This window comes from Callithrix jacchus, chromosome 16 (assembly GCF_049354715.1).
Source record: "Callithrix jacchus isolate 240 chromosome 16, calJac240_pri, whole genome shotgun sequence".
Classification (NCBI taxonomy): Eukaryota; Metazoa; Chordata; class Mammalia; order Primates; family Cebidae; genus Callithrix; species Callithrix jacchus.
The window spans coordinates 41,632,815-41,660,242 of record NC_133517.1 but is presented as its reverse complement, the minus strand read 5'-3'; the positions used below and the strand labels follow the sequence as shown (position 1 = coordinate 41,660,242).

Below are 27,428 nucleotides of genomic sequence, written 5' to 3'. Positions count from 1 at the left end.
TTAATGTGAATTCTCAAGAGTTTGTAATATAATGAGGAAAAAACCCCAACAACTTTCTTTTACTCAGATCTGCACGATGTCATTTGCCATCAATGGTTTGGAATATCACTGAAGACCAAGGGCCTCTGACTGCCCAATATTCCAAATACAATACAATTTGGTTCAATAAGATATTAAGAACTTTGGTCAAGCACAGGAGATCTGGGATCTAGCGGCATGTCTTTGGCAATTCACAACCTCTCCCTCTACACTTGTTTCTCCATGTGGAAAGTAAAGGTCTTGGAAAGGATTGACGAAAACCAGCCCTGAAACTCCACGATGCCTTTTCGCGTACAAATATTTGCAAACAATGCTAGAGCTCGAAAAGAGCAAGAAAGCAGAAACCGTCCAGCAAAAGTAAGTAACCGACCGCTGATCTCCTGCAGCTCTGCAAACTGAGCAGCCAACCAACTTCACGACTCAGAAACGTTTGGCCTCCGGGCATTGTGACTTTCTGCCCAGGTAAAGTCTTTTTTCTTTTGTCTCCGTTTTTTTCTTCCTCCTTGCTTTGCCGTGTGGGATCACCATTCCTCGGGGCAGCTCGTGAACGCCCGGGAGGCGAGTGTGAAACACTCGCACCGACGCCCCTCCTCCTCCTCGTGCTCTCCTCCTTCCTACAGAAAAATGCGTTTCTAGGTAACGGCGGGCGGCGCGTCACTTCCTGCCATTTAAACTCAGGTCCCCACCCCTCTCAGCCCTTCTCGCTTCCACCCCCTCCCCTCTTGGTCTTGGGCCTCATTCACGCTTCCCTGGGCTTGGGGAGGGGGCGGAGGCCTGGAGTGACAAGCGGCCCCGGCTCCCGTGGGTGCCGTACACCTGTTGTTTGCAGCAGCCTGCGACCAGCACTGCCGCTCTCGGAGGGCCGGGAAGCAGCAGCGGCGGAGCCGACCCGGCAGGTGGCCGCGGGCGGGGCAGGCGAGCAAAAGTGCGCGGGGGCCCGACCACCGCGGGGCCGGGAAGCGATGGCGGCGGCGGAGCCCGCGAGCTCCGGCCAGCAGGCACCGCCAGGGCAGGGGCAGGACCAGCGGCCGCAGCCGCAGCCTCCGCAGGCGCAAGCTCCCCAGCCGCCGTCGCATCAGCAGCTTGGGGGCGTTGGGGGCGGCAGCAGCAGGCACGAGAAGAGCCTGGGGCTGCTCACCACCAAGTTCGTGTCGCTGTTGCAGGAGGCCAAGGACGGCGTTCTGGATCTCAAAGCGGTGAGCTCGGGAGGCGGGGACGGGGGCGGACTTCGGAACCCGTGGCCCCCGGGGAAGCCCAGCCCCTCGCGGCGTGGGTCTGGCGGCGTGGTTTGGACGCGCCCTGCGGGGATCCGGGACCGAGCGATCCGAGGACCATGTGGCCTGCGCCCGGGTCCTGGACGCCGGGATGGGGGAGGGACGAGGGACCAGGATGGCCCCGAGCGGACGCGTAACCAATGGGGCCCGGCGCCACGCTGGACTCTCGACAAAGAGCCCTGCACCTCGAGCGCGCCCGCGTGGCTTCTGTCTCCGGGCGCAGGGACCTGAGGGCAAACGAGTGTCTGTTGCTCCGCGTCCACCTGTGGCAGAGGCTCAGGGAGTAACGGGCGCTTTGCCCGGAGACACTGTGAAAATCGATTTTGCTGTTAAGAACTGATGGTTTTAATAGGCGATTCCAGTTGGATCCATGTTCCTTTAGTTTAAATAAAAAGGAGGAGAAACAGAACCCAGTCTGCCATCTCTACCGGATGAAAGGGGGAAAAATTACTTCTTTCCATGACCCTCCCCGATAAAATAATGATGCTAATAAAAAAATTTCCTTGTGTACTTCTTTTCAACACCCTGAAAGTTAGGAAGGGTGTTTGATTTGTGACTTCATTTGGCATGTGTCATGAGTTTTCCAAATGTGAGATCTGCTATCACAAGAAAAGGGGGTATTTTACAACTTTTCACTCAAAGAGGAGGAAGTGCTCAGTAAACTCTCTCCCCGCCTCATCCTTTACTGCGTTCAGATTTTTCAAACAGGAACAAGCATCAAAAGCTGTTCTGTCATACAGAATGACAACTGATCTAGGCAGAATTTGGAAGAATTCAACATCGCTCAGAATGAAGAGAATGTGATCACTCTGTGCGCCAAGTTTAAGAGCCAAAGTTTTAGAAACAAACAAAAAATTCTAACTTGCAGTAATCACTGCAAGCCCCCTTTGCTTCCTAAATGTGGTATTACTTGGAGGATTGACCTCAGCATCCGGGGAGTGCCTAGACCACCTTACCTGGCTTCAGAGTGTCACTGCATCCTCCAGGCTCTGCATAAAGCAATGGCACCTCCCTGAATGTAAGGGCCAGCTCTCCCTGTCTTCTGCTAAGGGCCCTCCTTTAGTGTAGCCCAAGGGGAAGTAGATCTTTCAGTGCCTTCTGCTTTCCCTGGATGTAGTTGGTGTTCAGTCAGTGATTGTTGAATTGAATTATCTAAATTGTTAACTTCTTGCAAGTGAGGCATGCTGTATATATTTTGTATTTTGGTAAGTAATTTCTCCTGTTTTCTTTTTGAGATGTTATTCCTGGAATTTTTTCCCACCTCTGGAAGTTCCTTGATCTCTTTTCCACCACAGGCCCTTCTTCCTTTCTCTCCCTGAAAGTGATTTATGGCATATATAGTATTTAAATTTTAGTGAATTAAAATGGACTCTGTTTAAAGAATTTCAGAAAGTCATGAAGTTGTCAGAGAAAGCCAGAGATGTTACAAAGCACAGGTTGCAAACTGCTGTTCAAAATCTAGAAATTCAACTGTACCTTTAACTTTAGTGTAAGAAAATCAGGGAAGTTTGGGGTTTTCCAGATAAAACTGAACTCTGATGGCCAGATTTTGAGGGCTTCTCCCTCAACTTGCCTCAGGGTATGGTGGAACTTTGCCCTTTCTTGACTTGAAATTCTTTAGCTTCCTCCTGTTTCATCTGTGGCCATATAATTGCCCTACAGAAGTCACAGAGGCAGTGAGTAGGATGTACAGTTTGGTATTTCATAACAATAATTGCTTAATTCATTCTGGAACTCTCCTGAAAATTCAAAGGCTTCTACAATAACACTAAGTTTCATTATATTATGACTTTATACTCCTAGAAAGGAGTTTGAATGTTATTAGTTTTCATATATATGAAAAACATATACATTTTATGTATTTTACATATATTATTTACATATATAATCTAATATATGTAAACTTTTACATTGAAATCTTTCCAATGATATTTCTTATTGTATATCATTGTAAAAGATCATTAAGACTTTTATTTTTTGAGACCAAGTCTCACTCTGTAGCCCAAGCTGGAGTGCAGTGGTGTGATCTCTGCTCACTGCAACCTCAGCCTTCCAGGTTCAAGCAGTTCTGTCTCAGCCTCCAAAGTAGCTGGGATTTTAGGTGCCCGCCACCACGCCTGGCTAATTTTTGTATTTTTAGGAGAGATGAGGTTTCACCATATTGGCCAGGCTATTCTCAAACTCCCAACATCAAATGATCTGCCTGCCTCAGGCTCCTAAAGTGCTGGGATTACAGGTGTGAGCCACTGTACCTGGCTCATTAAGACATTTTTGATAATACATATTAAAGATGGACTCACACTAACAATTATAATTTTCCTCTAATTTGAAATTATAAACACACATTTTCTTTTTCTTATATTCTTACTTTGGTGGGGGCATATTTCAGCATAATTTTTTTGAAACTTTTATAGACGACTTTTTAAAAGCAGTTGAAGAAACCATATATATATATATATATATATATATATATATATATATATATATGGTTTTTTGGTTGATTTTGTTTGTTTGTTTTTTTGAGACAGGGTCTCATTCTGTCACCCAGGCTGGAGTGCAGTGGCACAGTCTCAGCTCACTGCAACCTCCGCTTCCCAGGCGCAAACAATTCTGCCTCAGCATCCCAAGTAGCTGGGACTATAGATGTGCATCATTACACCTGACTTATTTTTATATTTTTAGTAGAGACAGGGTTTTGCCATGTTGCCCATGCTGGTCTTGAATTCCTGAGCTCAAAGCTATCTGCCTACCTTGGTCTCCCAAAGTGCTGGGATTACAGGCATGAAACACCACGCTTGGCCTTGAAGAAACAGTTTTTGAATATTCCAAATAATAAAAAATTATGTCAAACTTCAAATAGAATATCCAAATATTTTGGGTATCATAAAGTATCCTAGAACACATAGATGCGATTTGTTTTCTAACTTATACTGTCACTAAGATTAGTGACACATTTCTTCTTAATATAACTAATTGAAAACATGGCTTAACACAGAAAATCAATTTTAATAAAGCTGTTGTAGTATAACGAGATGTCAACCACCACCTGCAGAGGTCTGTCCTGCAGACTTTGACACAGAGACAGATGAATAAATGCACTCTCATACCGGGTTCAGTGATTCAAGTGAGCTAAGGATGGTCATTGACTGCTTTATTATTATTATTATTTTTTGAGATGGGGGTCTCACTCTGTCGCCCCAGCTGGAGTGCAGTAGTACACTCTCAGCACCCAGCTAATTTTTGTATTTTTAGTAGAGACGGGGTTTCACTGTTTTGGCCAGGCTGGTCTTGAACTCCCAACCTCATGATCCACTGGATTTAGCCTCCCAAAGTGCTAGGATTGTAGGTATGAGTCACAGTGCCCGGCCCGTCTTCAGCTGTTTTCACAGGGTGAACTGCAGCCAATTGACCAAGACTCCCTTTTCATCATTACATTTATTCAATCAGATTTTATAATGGAGGTTCTAAGTTAACACACCAGTGGATAATTAACATGGTTAAAAGAGTGGTTTTAGGAATGATAAAAGCTTTAGGTTCCAGGCCCAGAGTAAACACTGTTAACAGGTAATTCCCCTTTGATCTCCCCCAGATGGCCATCCAGCACAACATTTGCACGAGTAAACAGAGTAGAGACAAAGGGATGTGGAGTAAACAGACTTAAACTGGGAAAGACTCTTAATGTCCCTATCTTCTCCCTATTTTAATGGACCAGCTGCCTTCAACCTGTCCCAATAAAACCTTTTGGACTTCCAAACGGTTTGAGACCTTTTGAAATCTATAACTTTCCCTAATATTTTCCATAATATTTTGCCAGCCACCCTGAGTGAATCTCAACAGTATAACCTAATAATTAGGAGGCAATAGAAGTCCAGTAAAAGTGATTTGAGACCACGAGGAAGAGACATCGTATTCTCTCTTTTAAAAAAAAAAAAAAGGAAAGTGATTTGAGAAAAGTTTATTCATTATCTCTGCAGCTTCAGCCACACCATATAGTTTCATTTACAGTAGTGGAGGTGGGATAGTTATTTCTTTACTCCAGTGAGAGAAGAAATTATATCATGGTTATTTCAAGCTATGTGGTTTGCCAGTTTATGCTGTTAATAGGTAATATAGATCAAGAGTTTACTATGGCCAATACATTTTCTGCAGAATAACCCCATTTCACAGCTTAGAAACTGCTAGTTAAGTAGGTCAAGATAGGTTAGATAACTTGCCCAGTGTTATACAGTAGAAAGTGAGAGTTAGTATTTGAAACTAGACCATTTGTTGTTATTCTCTGTTATGCCGCTTTTCAGTAGTCTTCAAAAATAAATGTTCGTAGGTATGTTTCCGTTTGTGTAAAGGCATGGAAAAATGCATGATTATTATTATTCTTCTGCCGATGGTGGAAAAGAGGGAGGTACTGTGCTCCTGCATTGAAAATGAGGGTATTGGTGGCAAATTCTATATTATTGCACAAATTAAGCTAGGATTCCACTTACTCACAGTTAAGAATTTGGACAACTGTTAAGACAGTCATGACTACGTACCTATGTTGTTTTGAAAATTCCTATTAAATGTAAGCTAGAACTAAATTTCTACATTTTAACATTTTGGTGTCACCTTGAACTTTTTTAAGCATGACGAAGATTGCTTATCTCCTTTATTATAATTGTTTAACTTACAAATTACCTGAATGATACCTGAGTTAATGTGATAAAGTATTTATGGTGTTTCTTATCTGACAGGTTCCTGATGCATACCCATTTATGATAGCCTGATTTAGATATATCCTGCAATAAATAAATAATTTAAGACCTTAGTTTGTAATACCAGGCAAACATTTTAAGGTAGAATTAGCCTAAGAAGAGATACGTGGGTAGGACAGCCAGAACTTTAGTGCATGCTTACAAATTCTTGGGACACCTCCACTCCTGGGTGTATAACCAAAGAATTGAAAGTAGGGTCTCTAGGCTGGGCATGTTGGCCCACACTTGTAATCCCAGCACTTTGGGAGGACAAGACGGGTGGATTACTTGAGGTCAGGAGTTTAAGCCCAGCCTGACCATCATGGAGAAACCCCATCTCTACTAAAAATACAAAATTAGCCAGGCGTGGTGGTGCATGCCTGTAATCCCAGCTACTTGGGAGGCTGAGGCAGGAGAATTGCTTGAACCTGGGACATGGAGGTTGCAGTGAGCCAAGATTGTACCATTGAACTCCAGCCTGGGCAACAAGAGCAACTCAATCTCTCTCTCTCTCTCTCTCTCTCTCTCTCTCTCTCTCTCTGTCTCTCTCTCTCTCTCTCTCTCTCTCTCTCTCTCTCTCTCACACACACACACACACACACACACACACACACAGAGCAGGGTCTCAAAAAAAGGTAGGTATACACCTGTGTTCATAAGAGCAGCACTCATAATAGCCAAAATGTGCATGCAATCCCAATGTCCATCAATAGATGAGTAGCTTAATAAAATGTGGTATATATGCAATGGAATATTCTTCAGCGTTAGCAAGGAAGAAGATGCTGGCATATGCTACAAAATGATGAACTTTGAGGACATAAAGCTGGTGAAATAAGCCTGTCACAAAAAGACAAATACTGTATGATTCCACTTCTATGAAGTACCTAGAGTAGTCAGATTCATAGAGGCAGAAAGGAGAAGAGTAGGTGCCAGCTATTGAGAGAAGAGAGAATGGAATTTGTTGCTTAATGGATGTTATACATTGAAATGTGTCCCCCAAAATTCGTATGTTGAAGGTCTTACCTCCATACCTCAGAATGTGATTGTATTTGGAGATAAGGCCTTTGAAAGATAATTAAGCTAAAATTAAGCCATGACCCGATCCAATCTGACTGGGGTCCTTATGAGAAAGGGGAAATTTGTACATACAAAGAGACACTACAGATGGTCCCACCCAGAGGAAAGACCATGTGAAGACCCAGCAAGAAGGCAACCATCTGTAAGCACGGAGCGAGGCCTCTGAAGAAACCGAATGGGCCAATGCCTTGATCTTAGACTTCTGGCTTCCAGACTTGTAAGAAAATAAATTTCTGTTGTTTAAACCACCCAGCCTGTGGCACTTTGTTTGGGCAGCCCTAGCAAACTAATATAATGCATATAAAGTTTCAGATTTGCAGGATGAAGCGTTCTGATGATTGTTTGTACAACATTGAGAATGTATCTAATACTAAACTCTACACTTAAAATGATTAAGATGATAAATTTGATGTTTTATGTATTTTGCCACAAACTATCAACAATGAGATACCATTGCATATTTATTAGAATGGTGAAAATCCAAAAGACTGACAACACTAAAAGCTACCAAGGATGTGGAGCAACAGGAACTCTCATTCATTGATGAAGAAGACGCAAAATGGTATAGCCTCTTGAAAATACAGAGGCTTGACAGTTTCTTAGAAAACTAAATATACTCTTACCATACAATCCAGTAATTGGGTTTCATGGTATTAGCCAAAAGAGTTGAAAACTCATCACTACACAGAAACCTACACATGGATATTCATAGCAGCTTAATTCATAATTGCTAAAACTTGGGAAGCAACCAAGATATTCTTCAGTAGGTAAATGTATAAATGTTGTACATCCAGACAATGTAATATTATTCATGAAAAGATGTGGAGGAACTTTAAATGCATATTACTAAGTGAAAGAAGCCAGTCTGAAGAGGCTGTGAACCATATGATTCCAGCTATATGACATTCTGAAAAAGGCAAAACTAAGAAGACTGTAAAATATCAGTGGTTGCCAGAGGCTAGAGGTAAGGTAGGATGAATAGATGGAACACAGACTATTTTTAGGGTAGTGAAGCTATTCTGTGTGGTACCATAATGATGTGTTGAGATTCCCTTGGGGTGACTGGCAAAATATTAAAGAAAGATTAGGGAAAGTTATAGATTAGTCTCAAAACTTTTGGAAGTCCAAAAGGTTTTATTGGGGCAGACTGAAGGCAGCTGGCTCATTTACATTAGATAGGAAAGAGATAGAGATGATAAAAGGTTTACCAGATTAAGTCTGTTTACCTTACATCACTTTGTTTCTACTCTTTTTACTCATGTAAACTTTGCACTGCATGGTCCTCTTGCAGGGAGGGGGAAGGGATCAAAGGGGAATTACCTGTTAATAGTGTTTACTCTGGGCCCCAGGACCTAAAGCTTTTATCATTCATAAAACCACTCTTTTAACCTTGATAATTATCCACAAGTGTGTTAACTTAGAACCTCTGTTGTAAAATCTGACTGAATAAATGTCAGATTTTGGTCTTGGTCGATTGGTGGCATTTTGCCCTCTGAAAGCAGCCAACGACCTTCCCTAGCCCACTTGAATCATTGTACAGTATGAGAGTGCATTCGTTCATCCGTCATTGGGTCAGGATCTGCTGGCCAGACCTCCAGAGGTGGTCGTTGACGTCTCAATGATGAATACATGTCATTATGCATTTGTCAAAACTCACAGTGTAAAACAGCAAGAGTTAACCCTAATGTAAACTATGGATTTTGGATGATAATCACGTGTAGGTTCATCAGCTGTAACAAATGTACCACTCTGGTGCTGAACATTGATACTGGGGAAGGTTGTACATGAGTGGGGGCCAGGGGCATATGGGAGCATTCTGTACATTTTGGTCAATATCAATGTGAATTTAAAACTGCTTAAAAATACAAAACCTTTGTTACCTGTGGAAATAGAGAAAACTGAACTAAAATATGAAGCCTATCATTAAACATCTATTAATTGCAAGGCATTTGGCTAAATGGAAGAAATAATTCTCAGGAGACAAAAGCTACATGGTAGTAAAAAAATATAATTATTGGCTGGGCGCGGTGGCTCACGCCTGTAATTCCAGGACTTTGGGAGGCCGAGGAGGGCTGATTACAAGGTCAGGAGATCGAGACGATCCTGGCCAACATGGTGAAACTCCATCTCTACTAAAAAATACAAAAATTAGCTGGGCGTAGTAGCTTGTGACTGTAGTCCCAGCTACTCGGAAGGCTGAGACAGGAGAATTGCTTGAACCCAGGAGGTGGAGATTGCAGTGAGCCGAGATTGTGCCACTGCACTCCAGCCTGGCACCTGGCAACAGAGCAAGACTCTGTCTCAAAAAAAAAAAAACCATATATTTTATATATATATATAATTACTATTACTAAGTGACTGGCAATATGCCAGGTACTTTCCTTGTGTTAGGTCATTCAATACTCATAGCAAAACTATAAAGGAGATACTACATCTCCATATTGCTAATTAGGAAATCAAGGTATAATGAGGTTAAATGGCTTATCTAATATCCACAGTAAATGAAATACAAACCCCAGTAGTCTAATGCCAGAATTGATGCCATGAATCAACATGGTAAGCAAATGGTATACCTACTTCTCAAGTTTGGTGCTTTTTTTAAATAAGATGCTGTCTTGCTCTGTCACCCAGGCTGGAGGGCAATGGTGCCATCTTGGCTCACTGCAACTTCTGCCTCCCAGTTCTCACCACCTCAGTTCTCCCACCTCAGCTTCCTGAGTAGCTGGGATTACAGGTGCATGCCACCGCGCCCAGTTAATTTTTGTATTTTTTTTTAGTAGAGATGGTGTTTCACCATGTTGGCCAGGCTGGTCTCAAACCCTTGACCTCAAATGATCTGCCTGCATCGGCCTCCCAAAGTGCTGAGATTACAGGTGTGAACCACTGCTCCCAGCCCTGAAGTTTTGGCATGATTTGAAAAAACAACTCGAACAGAGAAAAAAAAGTCGGCCGTCTCAGTTTTCTAGTTCTGGACAAGATAAATTTTTGTAAACCTTAAGACACCAGTTCTGAGATTTGGTCCTGATCCTGCCACTTCCCATCAATAAGCATGGCCATGATATGTTTGGATGAGATACCTATTGATGTGGTTACATATATATTTGTCTGGGTATGTACACTGTATTATGCCATTTCTTTAGTATGATAAGTATTGGTATTTTAAAAAATACTTATAAATATATTGTTTTCTATTTGTATTTTTAAATTGATAGATAAAATTGTATATATTTATCATATACTATATGATGTGTTGAAGTATATATACACTGGTAAATAACTAAATCTAGCTAATTGACATATGGATTACCTTACATAGTTACGATTTTTGTGGTTAGAACATTTAACATCCAGCATTTTTCTTAGCATAATATAGGCTGGTGCAGAAGTAATTGTGGTTTTTACAATTTAATCACAAAAAAACACAATTATTTTTGCATAAATCTAATACAATATGTTATGAACTACAGTCACCGTGTTTTACAATAAATTGCTTCAACTTCTTCCTTCTGTCTTAATTGAAATTTTGAATCCTTTGACCAATACCTCCCCAGCTACTCCTCCCTGCCCCACCCAGGCCCAGGTAACCATCATTCTACTCTCTACTTCTGTGAGATCAACATTTTTACATTCCACATTTGAGTGAGATTATGGGATGTTTCTCTTTCTGTGCCTGATTTAGTTTGTTTAACATAATGTCCTCTAGGTTTATCCATGTTGTTGCAAATGAATTTTCAGATTTTTTTAAGAGCTTAATAGTAGTCCATTGTGTATACAGGCATACCTTGGAGATAGGGTGGGTTTATTTCCAAACCACCACATAAGACGAATATTGCAATAAAATGAGTCCCACAGATTTTTTTTGTTTCCCAGTGCATAGAAAAGTTACATTTACACTATACTTTAGTCTACTGAGTATGCAATAATAGCATGTCTTAAAAAGAAGTGTACATTAGAAAATCCTTTATTGTTTAAAAATGTTAGCGATCATCTGAGCCTGCATTAAGTCAGAATAATTTTGATGGTAGAGGTCTTGCCTTATTGTTGATGGCTGCTGACCAATCAGGGTATGGTTGCTAAAGACTGGGGTGAAGTTTGCAACATCAGTTGACTCTTCCTTTCACAAAAGATTTCTCTGTAGCACGTTATGCTGTTTTTAGCATTTTATCCACATTAGAACTTCCTTCAAAATTGGAACCTTCTTGTGCTTTATCAACTAAATTCATGAAATATTAAAAATTCTCTGTCGTCATTTCAACAGTGTTCACAGCATCTTCACTAGGAGTAAATTTCATCTCAAAAAACCACTTCCTTTGCCCATCCATAACAGGCAAGTCCTCATCTATCAAAATTTTATCATGAGATTGTAGCAGTTCAGTTACATCTTCAGGCTTCACTTCTAATTCTAGTTCTTTCGCCTTTTTTCTCTTTTAACTGCATCTTTAGTTTCCTTCCCTTCACTGAAGTCCTAAACCCCTCAAAGTCATCCATGAGGGTTGGAATCAACTTCTTCCAAACTTCTATTAATGTGGATATTTTTACCTCCTCCCGTGAATTATGAATGTTCATAATGGTATCTAGAATGGTGAATCCATTCCAGAAAGCTTTATTTTGTCCAGATCCACCAGAGGAATCAGTATCTATGGCAGCTATAGGCTTACAAAATGTGTTTCAAAAGAAGACTTGAAAGTCAGAATTACTCCTTGATTCATGGGCTGCAGAATGGAGGTTGTATTAGCGGCATGAAAACATTAATTTCTTTGTTCATCTCTGTCAAACCTCTTGGGTGACCACGTACATTGTCAAAGAGCGGTAATATTTTGAAAGCAATAGTTTTTTCTGAGTAGGTCTTAACAAGCAGGCTTAAAATATTCAGTAAACCATGCTGTAAAGAGATGTACTGTCATCTAGGATTTGTTGTTCCATTTATAAAGCACAGTCAGAGGAGATTTAATATCAATCTTAAGGGCCATATGACTTTTTGGAATGCTAAATGGACACTGGCATCAACTTAAAGTCACCAACTACATTCAACCCTAACAAGAGACTCAGCCTGTCCTTTGGAGCTTTGAAGCCATGCATTGACTTCTCTCTAGGTATGAAAGTCCTATATGCCATCTTCTTCCAATAGAAGGCTATTTTTTTCTACATTGAAATCTGTGGTTTAGTCTAACCACTTCATCAATAATCTTAGCTAGATTTTCTAGGTAACTTGCTACAGCTTCTACATCAGCACTTGTGGTTTCATTATGTGCATTTATGTTATGGAAATGGCTTCCTTAAACCTCATGAACCAATTTCTGCTAGCTTCCAACTTCTCTTCTTCAGTTTTCTCATCTTTCTCAGACTTCGTAGAATTGAACAGAGTCAGAGCCTCCCTCTGGATTAGGCTTTGGCTTACAGGAATGTTGTAGCTGGTTTTGTCTTCTATTCAGACAACTCAAACTTTCTCCATATCAGCAATAAGCCTTTTTCACATTCTTATCATTTATGTGTTCACTGGAGTAGCACTTTTAAGATTCCTCGAGAACTTTTCCTTTGCATCTACAACTTGGCTAAGTATTTACTTCAGTAGGTCTCGCTGTTGGCCTGCCTTGGCTTCTGACATGCCTTCTTCACTAAGCTTAATCACATCTAGCTTTTGACTTAAAATAGAAGACATATGACTCTCTTTCTTTTACTTGGAAACTTAGAGGCCATTATAGGTTTATTAATCGGCCTATTTCAATATTGTTTTGTCTGAGGGAATAAGGAGGCCCATAGAGACAGAGAGAGACAGGAGAATGGCTGGTCAGTGGAGCAGTCGCAAGATATACAACATTTACTGAATTAGTTCATAGTCTTATGTGGGTGCAGTTTCTGGTACCCCAAAACAGTTACAATAGTAACATCAAAGATCACTAATCAAGATCACAATAACATATATAATGAAAAGGTTTGAGATATTGTAAGAATTAGCAAAATGTGATACAGAGACATGAACACATGCTGTTGGAAAACTGGTGCCAATAAACTTGCTTGATACAGGGTTGCCACAAAGCTTCAATTGGTAAAAAACACAGTACCTATTAGCCCAAAAAAGAGAAGAGTAATAAAAGGAGATATGTCTGTATATCTTTATCTACTCATCCAGTGATGGATATTTTACTCATTTCTTTATCTACTCATCCAGTGATGGATATTTTACGTTGATTCCACATCTTGGCTACTCTGAATAACGCTGCAGTGAACACAGGAGTGCAGCTATCTCCTTGAAATACTGTTTTCATTTTCCTTGGATATATATTCAGCAGTGGGATTGCTGGGTCACATGGTAGTTCTAACTTTAGTTTTTTTAAGAGCCTCCATACTGTTTTCCATAATGGCCCTGCTTATTTCCCTTCCCCTCCAATATTCAAGGGCTCCATTTTCTTCACATCCTTGCCAATACTTGTTATATTTTGTCTTTGATAATAGCCATTCTAACAGGTATGAGGTGATACCTCATTGTGGTTTTAATTTTCATTGCCCTGATTATTAGTGATATTAAGCATTTTTTCATATACATATTGGCTTACTGTATGTCTTCTTTGGAGAAATGTGTAAAACAAGTTCATAAATTCGTAAAACAAGTTCTTTTTTGACCTACAAAAAGACAGGCACACAATAATAGTGGCAGACCTCAACACCCCACTAGCAGTGTTAGATCACTGAAGAAGAAAAATTGAGAAGGGGCTCCTCCCTAACTCATTCTATAAAGCCAGCATCATTCTGATATGAAAATCTGGCAGAGACATAATGAAAAAAGAAAATTTCAGCCCAATATCTCTGATGAACATAAATGCAAAAAATTTTAACAAAATACTAGCAAACCAAATCCAAAAGGACATCAAAAAGCTAATCCACCATCATCAAGTAGGCTCTATTCCTGGAATGCTAGGTTGGTTCGACATATGCAAATTAGTAAATGTGATTCATCACATAAACAATTAAAAGCAGAAACTATCTGATCATCTCAATAGACACAGAAAAAAGCTTTCCAGAAAACCCAACATCCCTTTATGGTAAAAACCATCGACAGATTAGGTATCAAAGAAACATGCCTCAAAATAATAAGAACCATCTATGACAGACTCACAGCCAACATCATACTGAATGGGCAAAAGCTGGAACCATTCCCTTTGAGAACTGGAACAAGACAAGGATGCCAACTGTCACTCCTCCTTTTTAACATAATAGTAGAAGTCCTAGCCAGAGAAATCAGGCAAGGGAAAGAAATACAGGGCATCCAAACAGGAAAAGAAGTCAAAGTATTTCTTTTTGCTGATGATATGATTCTATACCTAGAAAGCCCTAAAGACTCTGCCAAAAGGCTCCTGATACTGATAAATGACTTCAGCAAAGTTTCAGGATTCAAAAATCAATGCAAAATAAATTAGTAGCATTTTTGTACACCAGTAACATTCAAGCTGAGACTCAAGAACACAATCCCGTTTACAATTGCCACAAAAAATTCAAGTTCCTAGGAATACAGTTAATAACGTGAAAGATCTCCACAAGGAGAACTATCAAACACTGGTGAGAGACATCAGAGATGACACAGATGAATGGAAAAACATTTCATGCTCATGGACTGGAACAATCAATATCTTTAAAATAGCTATGCTATCTAAGACAGTTTACAGATTCAACGCTATTCTTATCAAACTACCAATGTCAGAATTACCAAAAACTACTGTAAGATTTATATGGAACCGAGAAAAGAGCCCAAATAGCAATCTTAAGCATCACATTACCTGACTTCAAACTATGCTATACTATAAGGCTACAGTAATCAAAAACAGCATGGTACTGGTACAAAAACAAACACATAAACCAATGGTACAGAATAGAGAACCCAGAAATAAATCTGCATACTACACCCATCTGATTTTCAACAAATCCAACCAAAAAAAGTGACTGGGAAAGGATTCCCTGTTCAATAAATAGTGCTGGGATAACTGGCTTTTCATATGCCAAAGAATGAAACTGGACCCCCCTACCTTTCACCCTATAAAAAATTAACTCAAGATGGATTAAAGACTTAATGTAAGAGGTCAAACTATAAAAAATCTAGAAGAAAACCTAGGAAGTACACCTTCTCAACATTGGTCTCGGCAAAGAATTTTTAGCTACATCTCCAAAAGCAATAGCAACAAAAACAAAAATTGACAAGCGGGACCTAATTAAACTAAAGAGCTTCTGCAGAGCAAAAGAAATATTAGCCTACAGAGTAAACAGACAACCTACAGAATGGGAGAAAATATTTGCAAACTATGCATCTGACGAGGTCAGATCTATAAGGAATATATAAGGAACTCAAATAGCAAGTAAGAAACAATAACCCCATTACAAAATGGGCAAAGGTGGGAGGCGGAGGTTGCAGTGACCCGAGATTGCACCCCAGCCTGGGCAACAGGGCAAGACCATGTCTCAAAAAAAGGAGGGTGGAGAGGATATTAACAGACACTTCTCAAAAGAAGATATACAAGTGGCCAACAAACATGAAAAAAATGCTTATGATCACTTATCATCAGAGAGATGGGAATTAAAACCACAGTGAGACACTGTCTCACACTGGCTAGAATGGCAGTTATTAAAAAGTCAGATAATAACAGATACTGGCAAGGCCGTGGAGAAAATGTAATACTTATACTCTGTTGGTGGGAATGTAAATTAGTTCAGTCACTTTGGAAAGCAGTTTGGGGATTTCGACCCAGCAATCCCATTACTGGGTATGTACCCAAAAGAAAACAAATCTTTTTACCAAAAAGACACATGTACTCACATCTTCATTGCAGTTTTTTCACAGTAGCAGAGACATGGAACCTAGGTGCCCATCAAGGGTGGATTGGATAAAGAAAATGTGGTACGTATATGGCATGGAATACTAGACAGACATAAAAAGAATGAAATTATGTCCTTTGTAGCAACACGAATGCAGCTAGAGGCCATAATCCTAAGTGAATTAATGCAGGAACAGAAAACCAAATATGACATGTTCTCACTTATAAGTGGGAGCTAAACACTGAGTACATATCTTCATAAAGATGGGGCCAATAGACACTATATACTACCTGAGAAGAGAAGCAGGGAAGGGAGTGTGGATTGAAAAAAACCACAAATTGGGTATCATGGTCACTGCATGGTTGACAGGATCTGTACCCCAAACCTCAGCATCACATACCAGTGTCACAAACCTGCACATATATCCCCTCTATCTAAAATAAAGCGTGAAATTCAAACCAAAACAGAAAACAACTCAGTTTTTTGATCTGTTTTTCTAGTGTCTATTTCATTTATTCCTGCCCTGATCATTATTATTTTCTTTTTTCTACTAACTTTGGGCCTAGTTTGTTCTTGTCTTTCTAGTTCCTTGAAGTACGTTAGGTTATTTGAGATCTTTTTTGATGTAGACATTTGTTGCTATAAAATTCCCTCTTAGTTTTCTCTAACAGTCCAAGCATTAAAAAAAAAAAAAATCCCTGTTAGAACTGCTTTTGCAATATTCCATAGATTTTGGTTATGTTTCCATTTTCATTTGTTAAGATATTTTTCAATTTCCCTTTATATTTTTTCATTGACTCATTAGTTGTTTAAGAGCATGTTTTTTGTTTTTAAATTTCCATGTTATTTGTGAATATTCTGTAGTTTCTCTTATTAATGATTGTGGTCAGAAAACATACTTGTAATTATCTCAGTCTTTTATAATTTGATATGATTTTTTTGTCCTCATATATAATCTGTCCTGCAGAATGTTCCTTGTGCAGTTGAGAAGAATGTGTATTCTACTGCCCTTGGATGGATGTTAAGTTCATTTGATCTAGATTATAGTTTAAGTTTGATGTTTTCTTACTGACTTTCTCTACGATCTATCCATTGCTGAAAGTGAGCTGTTCAAATCCCCTACTACCGTTGTATTACTATTTATCTCTCCCTTCAGATTTATTAATGTTTTCTTTATATATTTAGGTGCTGCAATATTGGGTTCACACATATTTACAATTGTTATATCTTCTGTTGCTGAATTGACCCTTTTATTATTATACAGTGACCTTCTTTGTATCTTTTTATAGTTTTTGACTTAAAAATCTATCTTTAATTTGATATATGTATAGCTACTCCTGCTTTCTTTGGTTTCTCTTTGCATGGAGTATCTTTCTCCATTCCTTCATTTTCAGTCTGTGTTCTTACAGATGAAGCAAGCTTCTTACAGTTAGCATAAAGTTGAGTCTTTTTAAAAAATCCATTTAACTACTTATTCTTTTTATTGGAGAACTTAATCCACTTACATTCAAGGTCATCAGTGATAGGTAAGGACTTAAAACTGTCATTTTGTTGTTTTCTAGTTGTTACCTAGATATTTTCTTCCTTTCTTTCTATCTTCTTTTGTGGCTAAATTATGTTGTCTAGTGGTATATTTTGATTCCTTGCTTTTTTATGTATCTGCTGGAGGTTTTTGCTTTGTTGTTACCATGAGGCTTACAAAAAAAATTTTTACAATGGGGTATTTTAAAGCTGATAACAACTTTGAATACAAACAAACAAACAACCAAAAAAAAAAAAAAACAAAAAACTAACAAAAAAGCCTCTACGCTTTTATTCCAGTCAGCTCTCCACATTCTGAATATTTGATGTCATGAGTTTTATCTTTTTATATTGTCTGTTGCTTAACAAATTATTGTGGCTATTGCGATTTTCAATTGTCTTTTAACTTTTACACAAACTCCAGAATACTTTAATTCTGTGTAAATCGCTTAAATCTTTGTCAGTGTACCAACTTTTAACAGTGAGTTTTAGACTTTCAGATTTTTGCGTGTTACTCCTTAGCATCCTTGTTTTTTAAGCTTGAAAACCTTCCTTTACCATTTCTCGTAAAACAATGCTGGTAGTCACGAACTCCCTCATCTTCGTTTTTCTGGAGCAGGCTTTATCTCTTCCTCATTTCTGAAGGGCAGCTTTGTTGGATTTGCTATTCTTGCTTGGCAGGGATACTTTCGGCACTTTGGGCACTGAGGCAGGCCAGAAGGTTGGTGCAGATGTGCCCAGCACAGGAGTGCTGCATATCTGAAGCCAAAGTGCACTGAGATATCCCTGGGGTTGTAGGCTATCCAGAGCCCTAGGCCGATGACATCAGCCTGGCCTTAGTGCAGCCCAGAGATTGAGTTTGCCATGAAAGCCTGAAGCCTGGGGCTATTTGATCCAGTTTGGCATCATGCTGGGTCTAGAGCTTCAGTCCATGGGTACTAGTTTGGAATATGGGGTTGTGGTGGTCTCACCAATGTTGGGTTTTACTTTGGCGGTCCTAGCACTGGAGCCAAAGGGATGGTGTCTCTCTCTTTGCTGTGCTTCCTAGGGTTGAGGGAGGGATGACATGGGTAATATAAAACTACCCTTCTTACCCTCTTCAATGTGACTTTCCTTATTATTGTGCTGCAACCAGATAGTGTAATTTCTCACATGGCTTATTTAGCACTTGTGAAGGTATGTTATAGCATAGACCCTTGTTCCAATTGATGTTTCTGCTGGGGAGAGTCACTGAAGAGTCCTACTCTGACATCTTGCTCCATCCCTTTCTAAATATATCATTGTTTCAATTTTGCCAGTAAAGACCAACTGTCCTCAATTACAAGTCTATAAGTTTCCTTTTATATCTTAGTATTTTTGTGAAAGTGAGGATATATTTTCTTATGTTCCTTTTCCAACCTTAAATATAATTACTGAAGTAACATATAAACAGTAGAAAGCTTGGGATAGGTTAATATAGTCTAGAGTAAAAGTTGCCCACTGTGCAACCACCCACAGAGAACCACTGTCAACAATTTTCAGTATTTCCCATTTCTTACATCTTTTTATACCTGAGATGAAATGCTTATTTTTCCTAATTATTATTACTGTTTGAGACAGAGTCTCTCTCTGTCACCCAAGCTGGAGTGCAGTGGTGAGATTTGGCTCAACGCAACCTTTACCACTCAGGCGCAAGCGATTCTCCTGCCTCAGCCACCCAAGTAGCTGGAATTATAGGCATGCACCTGGCTAACTTTTGTATTTTGGTAGAAACAGGGTTTCATTATGTTGGCCAGGCTGGTTTTGAAGTCATGGCCCCAAGTTATCCACCTGCCTCAGTCTCTGAAAGTGCTAGGATTGTAGGTGTGAGCCAGTGCACCCAAGCTGTTTTTCCAAATTCTCCACATGATTTATAATGTCTTTATAATTTTGATCTGTCATATTACCCAGAATTAACCATCCTTATTAGTAGCTATATGTTTTTATGGGTTTTTTTTCTATTTCATACAACAAATATGTGTTCATTAATGTGTGCCCCATTGTTCTTTATTTTAGTAGCTTCCAGGTTATAGTTATAAGAAAAAGTCAGAGAAATGGGCAATTACACACTTTTCACACAGTGACGGGTGTTTGGAAGCACCTACCTGAGCCTTGAGGTTGGTGATATGAAAGCCATAAAAGGCAACAGGGAGTAGCTGGGAGCTGACCTAGGAACTCCAGGACTCAAAAGTCGAATGTCACCGGTATATATAAAATGTAAGAATTTAAGGTTATATTACACCTCTGCTTAAAACAACATTCAGATACCTACAAGATCCTTCCTCTCCTGCCTCTTCTATGCAATCCCTCTTAGATGACTCCAGTTGCACCGACTCTCTTCAAGCACTCTTGCATGCCCTCTCCTCTCCACCTCATGGTTTCTACACATGTGTTTCCTACTGCCTGAAATGAAGTTCTGCACGTGTGTGTATACACACACACACACACCAGCACCACCACTGCACCACACATACACACAGGCACACATGCACATGCACACACACACACACAACTGGCCACTTCTCTAAACCATCTGAGCTCAGTTTTCCTTCTTTTAGATGTTTTTGTAGGCAGAACAGTGGTCCATCCCTCAAAGATGTTCATTTACATAGGAAAGGGAACTAAGGTCCGAATTGCTAATCAAGTGATTTTAAGGTGGGGAGATTTTTCCTGGGATATCTGGCTGGGCCTCTTGTAATCAAAATGTCCTTAAATGTGGAATAAGGAAGGAGAGAGTGAGAACCAGAGAGGCGGAAGCTTGAAAATGACCTTTCTGTCATTCTGTAGTAAGAAGCGGTCATGACCCAGGAAGTGTGATAGCCTCTAGAAGCTGGAAAGGCAAAGAAATGGATTCTTCCTTAGAGCATCTAGAAGGAGCATAGCCTTGTCAATATTTTGATTTTAGCTCAGTGAGACCCATTTTGGACTTCTGATCTACAGAACTAGAAGATAAGAAATTTGTGCTACTATTCAACCATAAAAAAAGAAGGAAATCCTGTCATTTTTTGACACCATGGATGAACCTGGAGGATATGATGCCAAGCAAATAAGCCAGGCACAGAAAGACACATACCACATCATCTCACTTAGAATCTAAAATAGTCAAATTCACAGAATCCAAAAATGGGATGGTGTTTAATAGGACCTTGGGGAGATGTTGGCCAAAGGGTACAAAATTTCAGTTACATAAGAATAAATTTGAGCAATCTAATGGGCATAATGGTGACTATAGTTAATAACAATGTATTGCATTCTTGAAAATTGCTAAGAGAATAGACTTTGAGTGTTCCCACCACAAAAAAAGATCAGTATGTGAGATAATGCATGTTAGCTGGCTTGATTTTGCATTCTACAATGTATACATATTTCAAACAACATTTTGTAACAATAAATATAAGATTTAATTGCGAATTTAAAAAATTTGTGTTGTCCTAAGCAACTAAATTTTCAGTCATTTGTAACAGCAATGGAAAACTAAGGGAATACAGTGCATACAGACGCTTGTCCTGACTCCTTAGTCTAAAGTGACTAAAGATGGTTCCAGCTTATTCTCCTTCTCAGCAACCTGGGTTTTTCCCTTACTATCCTTTATGACAATATGGAATTATCTGTTCCTTTGTTTGTTTACCCATGTTTCCCTATGTCTTCTGTGTTACCAATGCTGACCCAGCCAGTCCATTATAAGCTTTCAACAAATAGCTATTCATTTTGAGTTAAGTGAGAGGACATTCCTAGTCAGCAAGACAGTATATGTCAGAGCCAAGAAGCAGAGAAAGATGTGGGTACATTTGAGAAGCTATGACTCACATGACAGTTGTATGAAGAGAATATTGGATTGCAGGCAGATTTACAGGCCTAACCTAGGGTAGAGACAGGGACAATAAGAAATGGAGAGATTCTGGTGATTTTACACTGTGGAAGTGACAGAACTTGGTGCTGAGTCTATGGGAATAGGAAAAATTATCAATGACTGCCATATTGCTGGCTTGGTCAACAGAGTAGATAGCGGTGATTTTCATTTAGAAGTTATCAAAAGGGAGAAAGTATTGAGAGGAAAGGTAAATTAAATTCTGGACATGAATGAGACACCTGTGGGACATCCTAGAGTAGGTCTCTGGCAGCCTATGGGAATTATAGGTTTGGAACCAAAGATAAAGTAGAGGGCTTCCAGTTTTACTTGGATATGGTTGATTTATAAAGTTTATGTAAGGAAAATGGTTTTTAGGGGAAAGAGGAATAAGAATGGAACTCTGTGAAACACTACTAGTTCATTAGCAGAGGGCAGAAGAGAGGGAAAATAAGACGAGAAAAACCTGAGGGTATGGTAGTGCCAAGACCGGGGAATGGTGTTTTAGGTAAGAGAGAGTAGCCAACCAGTGTCAAGTGCTACAGAAGATGCAATAGAACTTTATAGTGTCCACTGGTTTTAGTAACAGAAGTCATGTTCCAGAAAACATTTCGGGCTTTTAGACAGTCTGTACTAAAGAATTATTGGAGCAGAGCATAATCATCATTTTTTTTTTCCTAACCAGTGTCATTTTTAAGTCCTTTATTTAATGTCAAATTACAAAAAGATGAAATTAGCTTTCAGTCCAATGGGAGCATATGATTTTGACCAACCATTTCACGGCATCAGAAGTCGTATGGCAGCTCTGAGTTTATGTCCTGACTTTACAATGTCTAGTGCCCTTGGGCAAGTTACTGAGCCTTAGTTTCCTCATTTGCAAAAATGGGACAATAATATTACCTACCTCATGTGGTTATGATTAAACACATTATCAAAATAAGTTTTTACTTTTAAAGCACTTAAACAGTATCTGGCACATAGTAAATGCTACTTACATTGAAGTGTTTGTTGGATAAATGACAGATACATAGGTAGATGGATATATGCACGTATATATACATACATACATAAAATGTTCAGTATTCTAATTTTTTCATATTTTGCAATTTGAAAGGTAATGAATAATACTATTTTTTTCAGTCAATTTTATGGATCTAATTTACATATATTAAAATGCTCCTGCACGGGTGCAGTGGCTCACACCTGTAATCTCAGCACTTTGGAAGGCCTAGTGGGCAAATCACTTGAGGTCAGGAGTTGTAGACCAGCATGGCCAACATGGTGAAACCCCATATCTACTAAAAATAAAAAAATTAGCTGGGCCTGGTGGTAGGTGCCTGTAATCCAGCTACTTGGGAGGCTTAGGCAGGAGAATTGCTTGGATCCAGGAGGTAGAGGTTGCAGTGAGCCCAGATCACGCCACTGCATTCCAGCCTGGGTGACAGAGTCTCAGTCAATCAATCAATAAAATGCTTCTATTTTAAGCGAACAGTTAAGTGAGTTTTGATAGATACTTGTACCTGAATGACCATCACCTCAATCAGATGTAAAACATTCCCATCACCCCAACAGTTCCCTTTTGACTCCTCCCAGTCAGCCCTCAACTTCATCCTCAGTCCCAAGCAACCGTTGCTCTGCTTTCTTTCCTGTGAATTAGAATACTTTTTTCTTGAGTTTCACGTCAGTGGAATCACAGCATATGTACTCTGTGCTTGGCTTCTTTCACTTAGCATCTTTTTGAGATTCATTCACGTTGTTGCATGTACCAGTGGTTCATTCCTTCCTATCCCGGAGTAGTATTTTGTTTTAAGGATGTACCACACTTTGCATATGAAGACATTTCCTCTCCTAACTTTTTGACTGTTATGAATACTGCTTTGAATTCATCTATAAGCCTTTGTATAGACACATTTTTATTGTTTTAGTGTGTACTCCTTTATTAACTCAATAAAAGTTTGAAAACTTTTTCAAGCATGTTAACTTTTTTTCGTTTCTGTGAGCTCTACCTTTTGTCCATGTTTTATTTTGTGATTTTTATGTTTCCTTTTATATGTTTTAATTATTGCATGGTAAAATATTTTTATTTCTTCTATATATGTAACATTTATAAGTTCCCAATGAAGGAAATTTTTGACATTTTGCTGTATATGCATGTATGTTTGTATGTGTTGCCAGTAAGTTTGGGGGGTTTTAATCAGTTTTGAGAATGGTCTGTTGGGCAGTTATGAAGGCAGCTAACATGAAAGTTGGGGTAAACTCAAATCACAGTTCATATTCACTATAATTTCTTCAAGACTCTAGATTATTTTAAAATCCATGTACATTCTAGTAGATTCCATCTAGCACATTTTTCTTGAATATGACTAGTCTAGGTTCCTGACACCATTTGTTATCCTTTAGGCAGTGAGATTTTGTGTATAACTTGAGTTTTCTGATTAGCTTAGGTTTATCTCTTTGGGGTTTTTTGTGTGCTTTTTTTGAGAGTCTTGCTCTGTCTCCCAAGCTGCAGTGCAGTGGCACGATCTCGGCTCACTGCAACCTCCTCTTCCAGTGTTCAAGCAATTATCCTGCCTCAGCATTCTGAGTCACTGGTGTGCCACCACACCCAGCTAATATTTGTATTTTTAGTAGAGATGGGGTTTTATCATGTTGGTCAGGCTGGTCTCGAACTCCTGACCTCATGATCCACCTGCCTTGGCCTCCCAAAGTGCTGGGATTACAGGTATGAGCCACTGCAGCCACCTGTTTTTTTTTTTTTTTTTTTTTTTAATTTTTTAATTTTTGAAATTTTTTGTAGAGACAGGGTCTCTCTATGTTGCCTAAGCTGGTCTCAAACTCCCAGGCTCAAGCAGTTCTCCCACCTCAGCCTCCAAAAGTGCTGAGACTACAGGCATGAGCTACCATGCACAGCCAAAGTTGTCTCTATTAATAACATTTCTAATTTTAAACATTTAGCCATTTTGGGTTGAAAAATTTTTTAAATGCATTATACAGATCCTTGTCTTCTTACACTGATATTACTGTATGTGATTTCACCTTTTTGGTAACTCAAGATAGTCATGATGAATATTGCTTTTTGTATTCTTTGGAAGTGATAGCCTCGAAACTTTTGAAGTACATTGGACTACTGCCATGCCCAGTGGCCTCAACTCTGTATGCTTTGTGAATTTTTTGGTCCTTTTATAGCTTTCCTCTTGTGCTTTGATTGCTGCCCAGGTGCCTCCTAATGGCTCAGTAATTCTTTTACAGACTTAAAATTAGGAGTAAATAAATTCCAACTGGGGCTAACTGTTTTAAGTAGAAAAATATGCCTTTTATATCTAGTTTTGCTCTTCTGAAGCCTTTTTTCCCACCTCTTTGTGCTCGACAGTATTATAAATTGTTAGTGAGTTATACCAGATAGATAAGGGATGTTTGGTTACATTTTGTGATATATCTTTTACGGATTGGTATTTCCTTATTACTTTAGGTGAGAAATTAGATAAAAAATAGTGGTAATAGATAATGCAAATTTGCTTTATCTTGTGCCAGGCACTTTTCTTTATTTTTTATTTTTTGAGATGGAGTTTCACTCTGTTGCCCAGGCTGTAGTGCAGTGGTGCAATCTCGGCTCACTGCAACCTCCACCTCCCAGGTTCAAGCAATTCTCCTGCCTCAGCCTCCCAAGCAGCTGGGATTACAGGCACCTGGCACCACGCCCAACTAACTTTTATATTTTTAGTAGAGACAGGGTTTTGCCATGTTGGCCAGGCTGGTCTGGAACTCCTGATCTCAGGTGATCCACCTGCCTCGGCCTTCCAAAGGGCTGGCATTACAGGCATGAGCCAGCACACCTGGCCATGCCAGGCATGCTTCTGTTTCAGGTATCATACTCATTTAGTCCTCACAGCAACAATATCTTCAGTTATCTTAAAGATGAGGAATTTCAGGCTACGTAGCTTGCCCAGGGCCATACAGCTAATAAGTGGGTCCTACCTCAGGGCCCATATTCCTAAGCTTTATGCTGTGTTGCTGGCAGAGTGAGGTTAAATATGGAGGTGCAAATCTCAGCAGTAAAATAGGAGATGCACACTTAATCTTGCTCCTGTTTTAGGAAGTTAATACTTAAGAGAATTTTTTTTTTCTTTTCTTTTCTTTTTTCAGACAGGGTCTCTCTGTGTCACCCAGAGTAGAGTGCAGTGGTGCAGTCATGATTCACTGTGGCCTCAACCTCCTGGGTTCCAGTGATCCTCCGACTGTAGCCTCCCAAATAGCTGGAAATGCAGGCATTCACCAACATGCCTGGCTAATTTTTTAAATTTTTTTTGTAGAGACGGGGTTGCTCTATGTTACCCAGGCTGGTCTCTAACTACTCTGCTCAAGCGATCCTCCTACCTGGGCCTCTTGTGCTAGGATTACAGGCATGAGCCACTGCATCGGCCAAGAGAATTTTCAAAGTATGCAACTGAAAACATAGGCAAGCAATCTCTGGATCTTAACAATTTATAGATTTCTGAGGTTCACCATTGTTTTTCTAGTTAAATAGGCACTTTGTCAACTATCTTTTTTCATTTAAGTCATCTTTGGTGACTTAAGACCACAGAAATGAATGTCCTTTTTAAAAGCTTATGCAAAGTTTATTAAAAATTAGAAAAAAGACTGGGCATGGTGGCTCATGCCTGTAATTCCCGCACGTTGGGAGGCCGAGGTGGGTGGATCATGAGGTCGGGAGTTCGAGACCAACCTGGCCAATGTGGTGAAACCCCATCTCTACTAAAAATACAAAAATAAGCTGGGCATGGTGGGGCGCACCTGTAGTCCCAGCTGCTGGGGAGGCTGAGGCAGGAGAATCCCTTGAACCCAGAATGTGGAGGTTACAGTGAGCCAAGATTGTGCCACTGCACGACAGCCTGAGTGACAGAGTAAGACTCCATCTCAAAAAAAAGAAAAAGTAAAGCTTATGCATTTCAAAAATATTGATACAGCGCAGTTAGTATGGATTGACGAGATCCCTGAAGATTTTTTAGGACAGATTCCCTTGTGGTAGGGTATTGACTGGGAATTGAAACACACTGCTTCCTGAGAGAGCACTTTGTGTCTTTAAAGTTATTTTTTCATATTTAATTTCCGTATTGATTTGGTAGCCCCTACAGAGCCATTGAAAACACACAGTGGCCTCCTCGAGGAACTGTTTTCTGTTTGCTCCCACCTTAAGAAATCTCTCATTTTTCTACCTCTTATAACTTTTTGTCTACTTTAGGTACTATTTCATTTTTTAAGCCTCATTCTATCAGGTGTCGGTCACAGTCCCTGAGCTTTAGACAAGTATGCAATTTTTTGTTACCATTTATTATTTTTGAATAAAAAAATAAGTGTAAATTAAGATCTTCCTGTCTTTTTTTCAGGCCATTTTATACACTTTATATGAAACTTCCTGTAGACCATTGTTATTTGAAGTGCTTATTCATTGTAGTTTTAGAACTTGGAAATTTTTGGCTGTGCACCAAATTTATTTAAAGTCATTTGAAATTATATAAGTCCATTTGAAAATGTTTTACCACAAATGTATTTTGTGAATATGCAGTTAATGCTAAATTTCACCTGGATCATTCATTAGCTCTGTGAATCTGTTTCCAATATAACAGGGAGAAAACCAAAGCTGCCATAAGCATTAAATTAGATAATGTCTCTGTAAGATTCTATTACACAATCATCCTGTTACTGCCTTAAAAAAGGTTCCTCTTAACTGTGGATTGAAACCAAACATTCTGCATTAACATCTAAAGATACACATTATTTTTAACAGTTTTGAAAATTAGGTAATAATTAGTCCAAACCTCATCATGGAATAGATCGACATAAAGTACCATGTGGCTGAGTTGAAAGCAAGTTCTTTCCATTTTTGCTTTTGTAAAAGTCTCATTAAAATACTATATAGGCAATTTTGGAGCATCATTTGGGGTCCTTCCCATCTTATTTTCAAGTGGAACTGATTGGTTTTATATAGCACTTTCGTTGTACATTTTTTATTTTGGGATTCTAGCCCGCTTCATTGTAGTGTTAGTTTCTGAATCACAGTAGCTAACATGTTGAGTGCACATGTATTGAATTTTGTGATTTTGGAAGACAGCAAATAAAGTACCT

At 39.3% G+C, this 27,428-nt stretch overlaps 1 protein-coding gene across 2 annotated transcripts in view; it reads left to right on the top strand.

The window, feature by feature from the left end:
- Positions 1 to 702: 702 nt before the first annotated feature.
- The window catches only part of E2F5 (E2F transcription factor 5), a 43,003-nt gene continuing 16,277 nt past the window's right edge, over positions 703 to 27,428 (top strand). For both annotated transcript variants that reach the window (XM_054246321.2, XM_054246322.2), the window contains exon 1: positions 703 to 1,235. In XM_054246321.2, the coding sequence (XP_054102296.2) occupies positions 1,002 to 1,235 (234 nt within the window). In that variant the 5' untranslated portion in view covers positions 703 to 1,001. The remainder of the gene's footprint in view (positions 1,236 to 27,428) is intronic.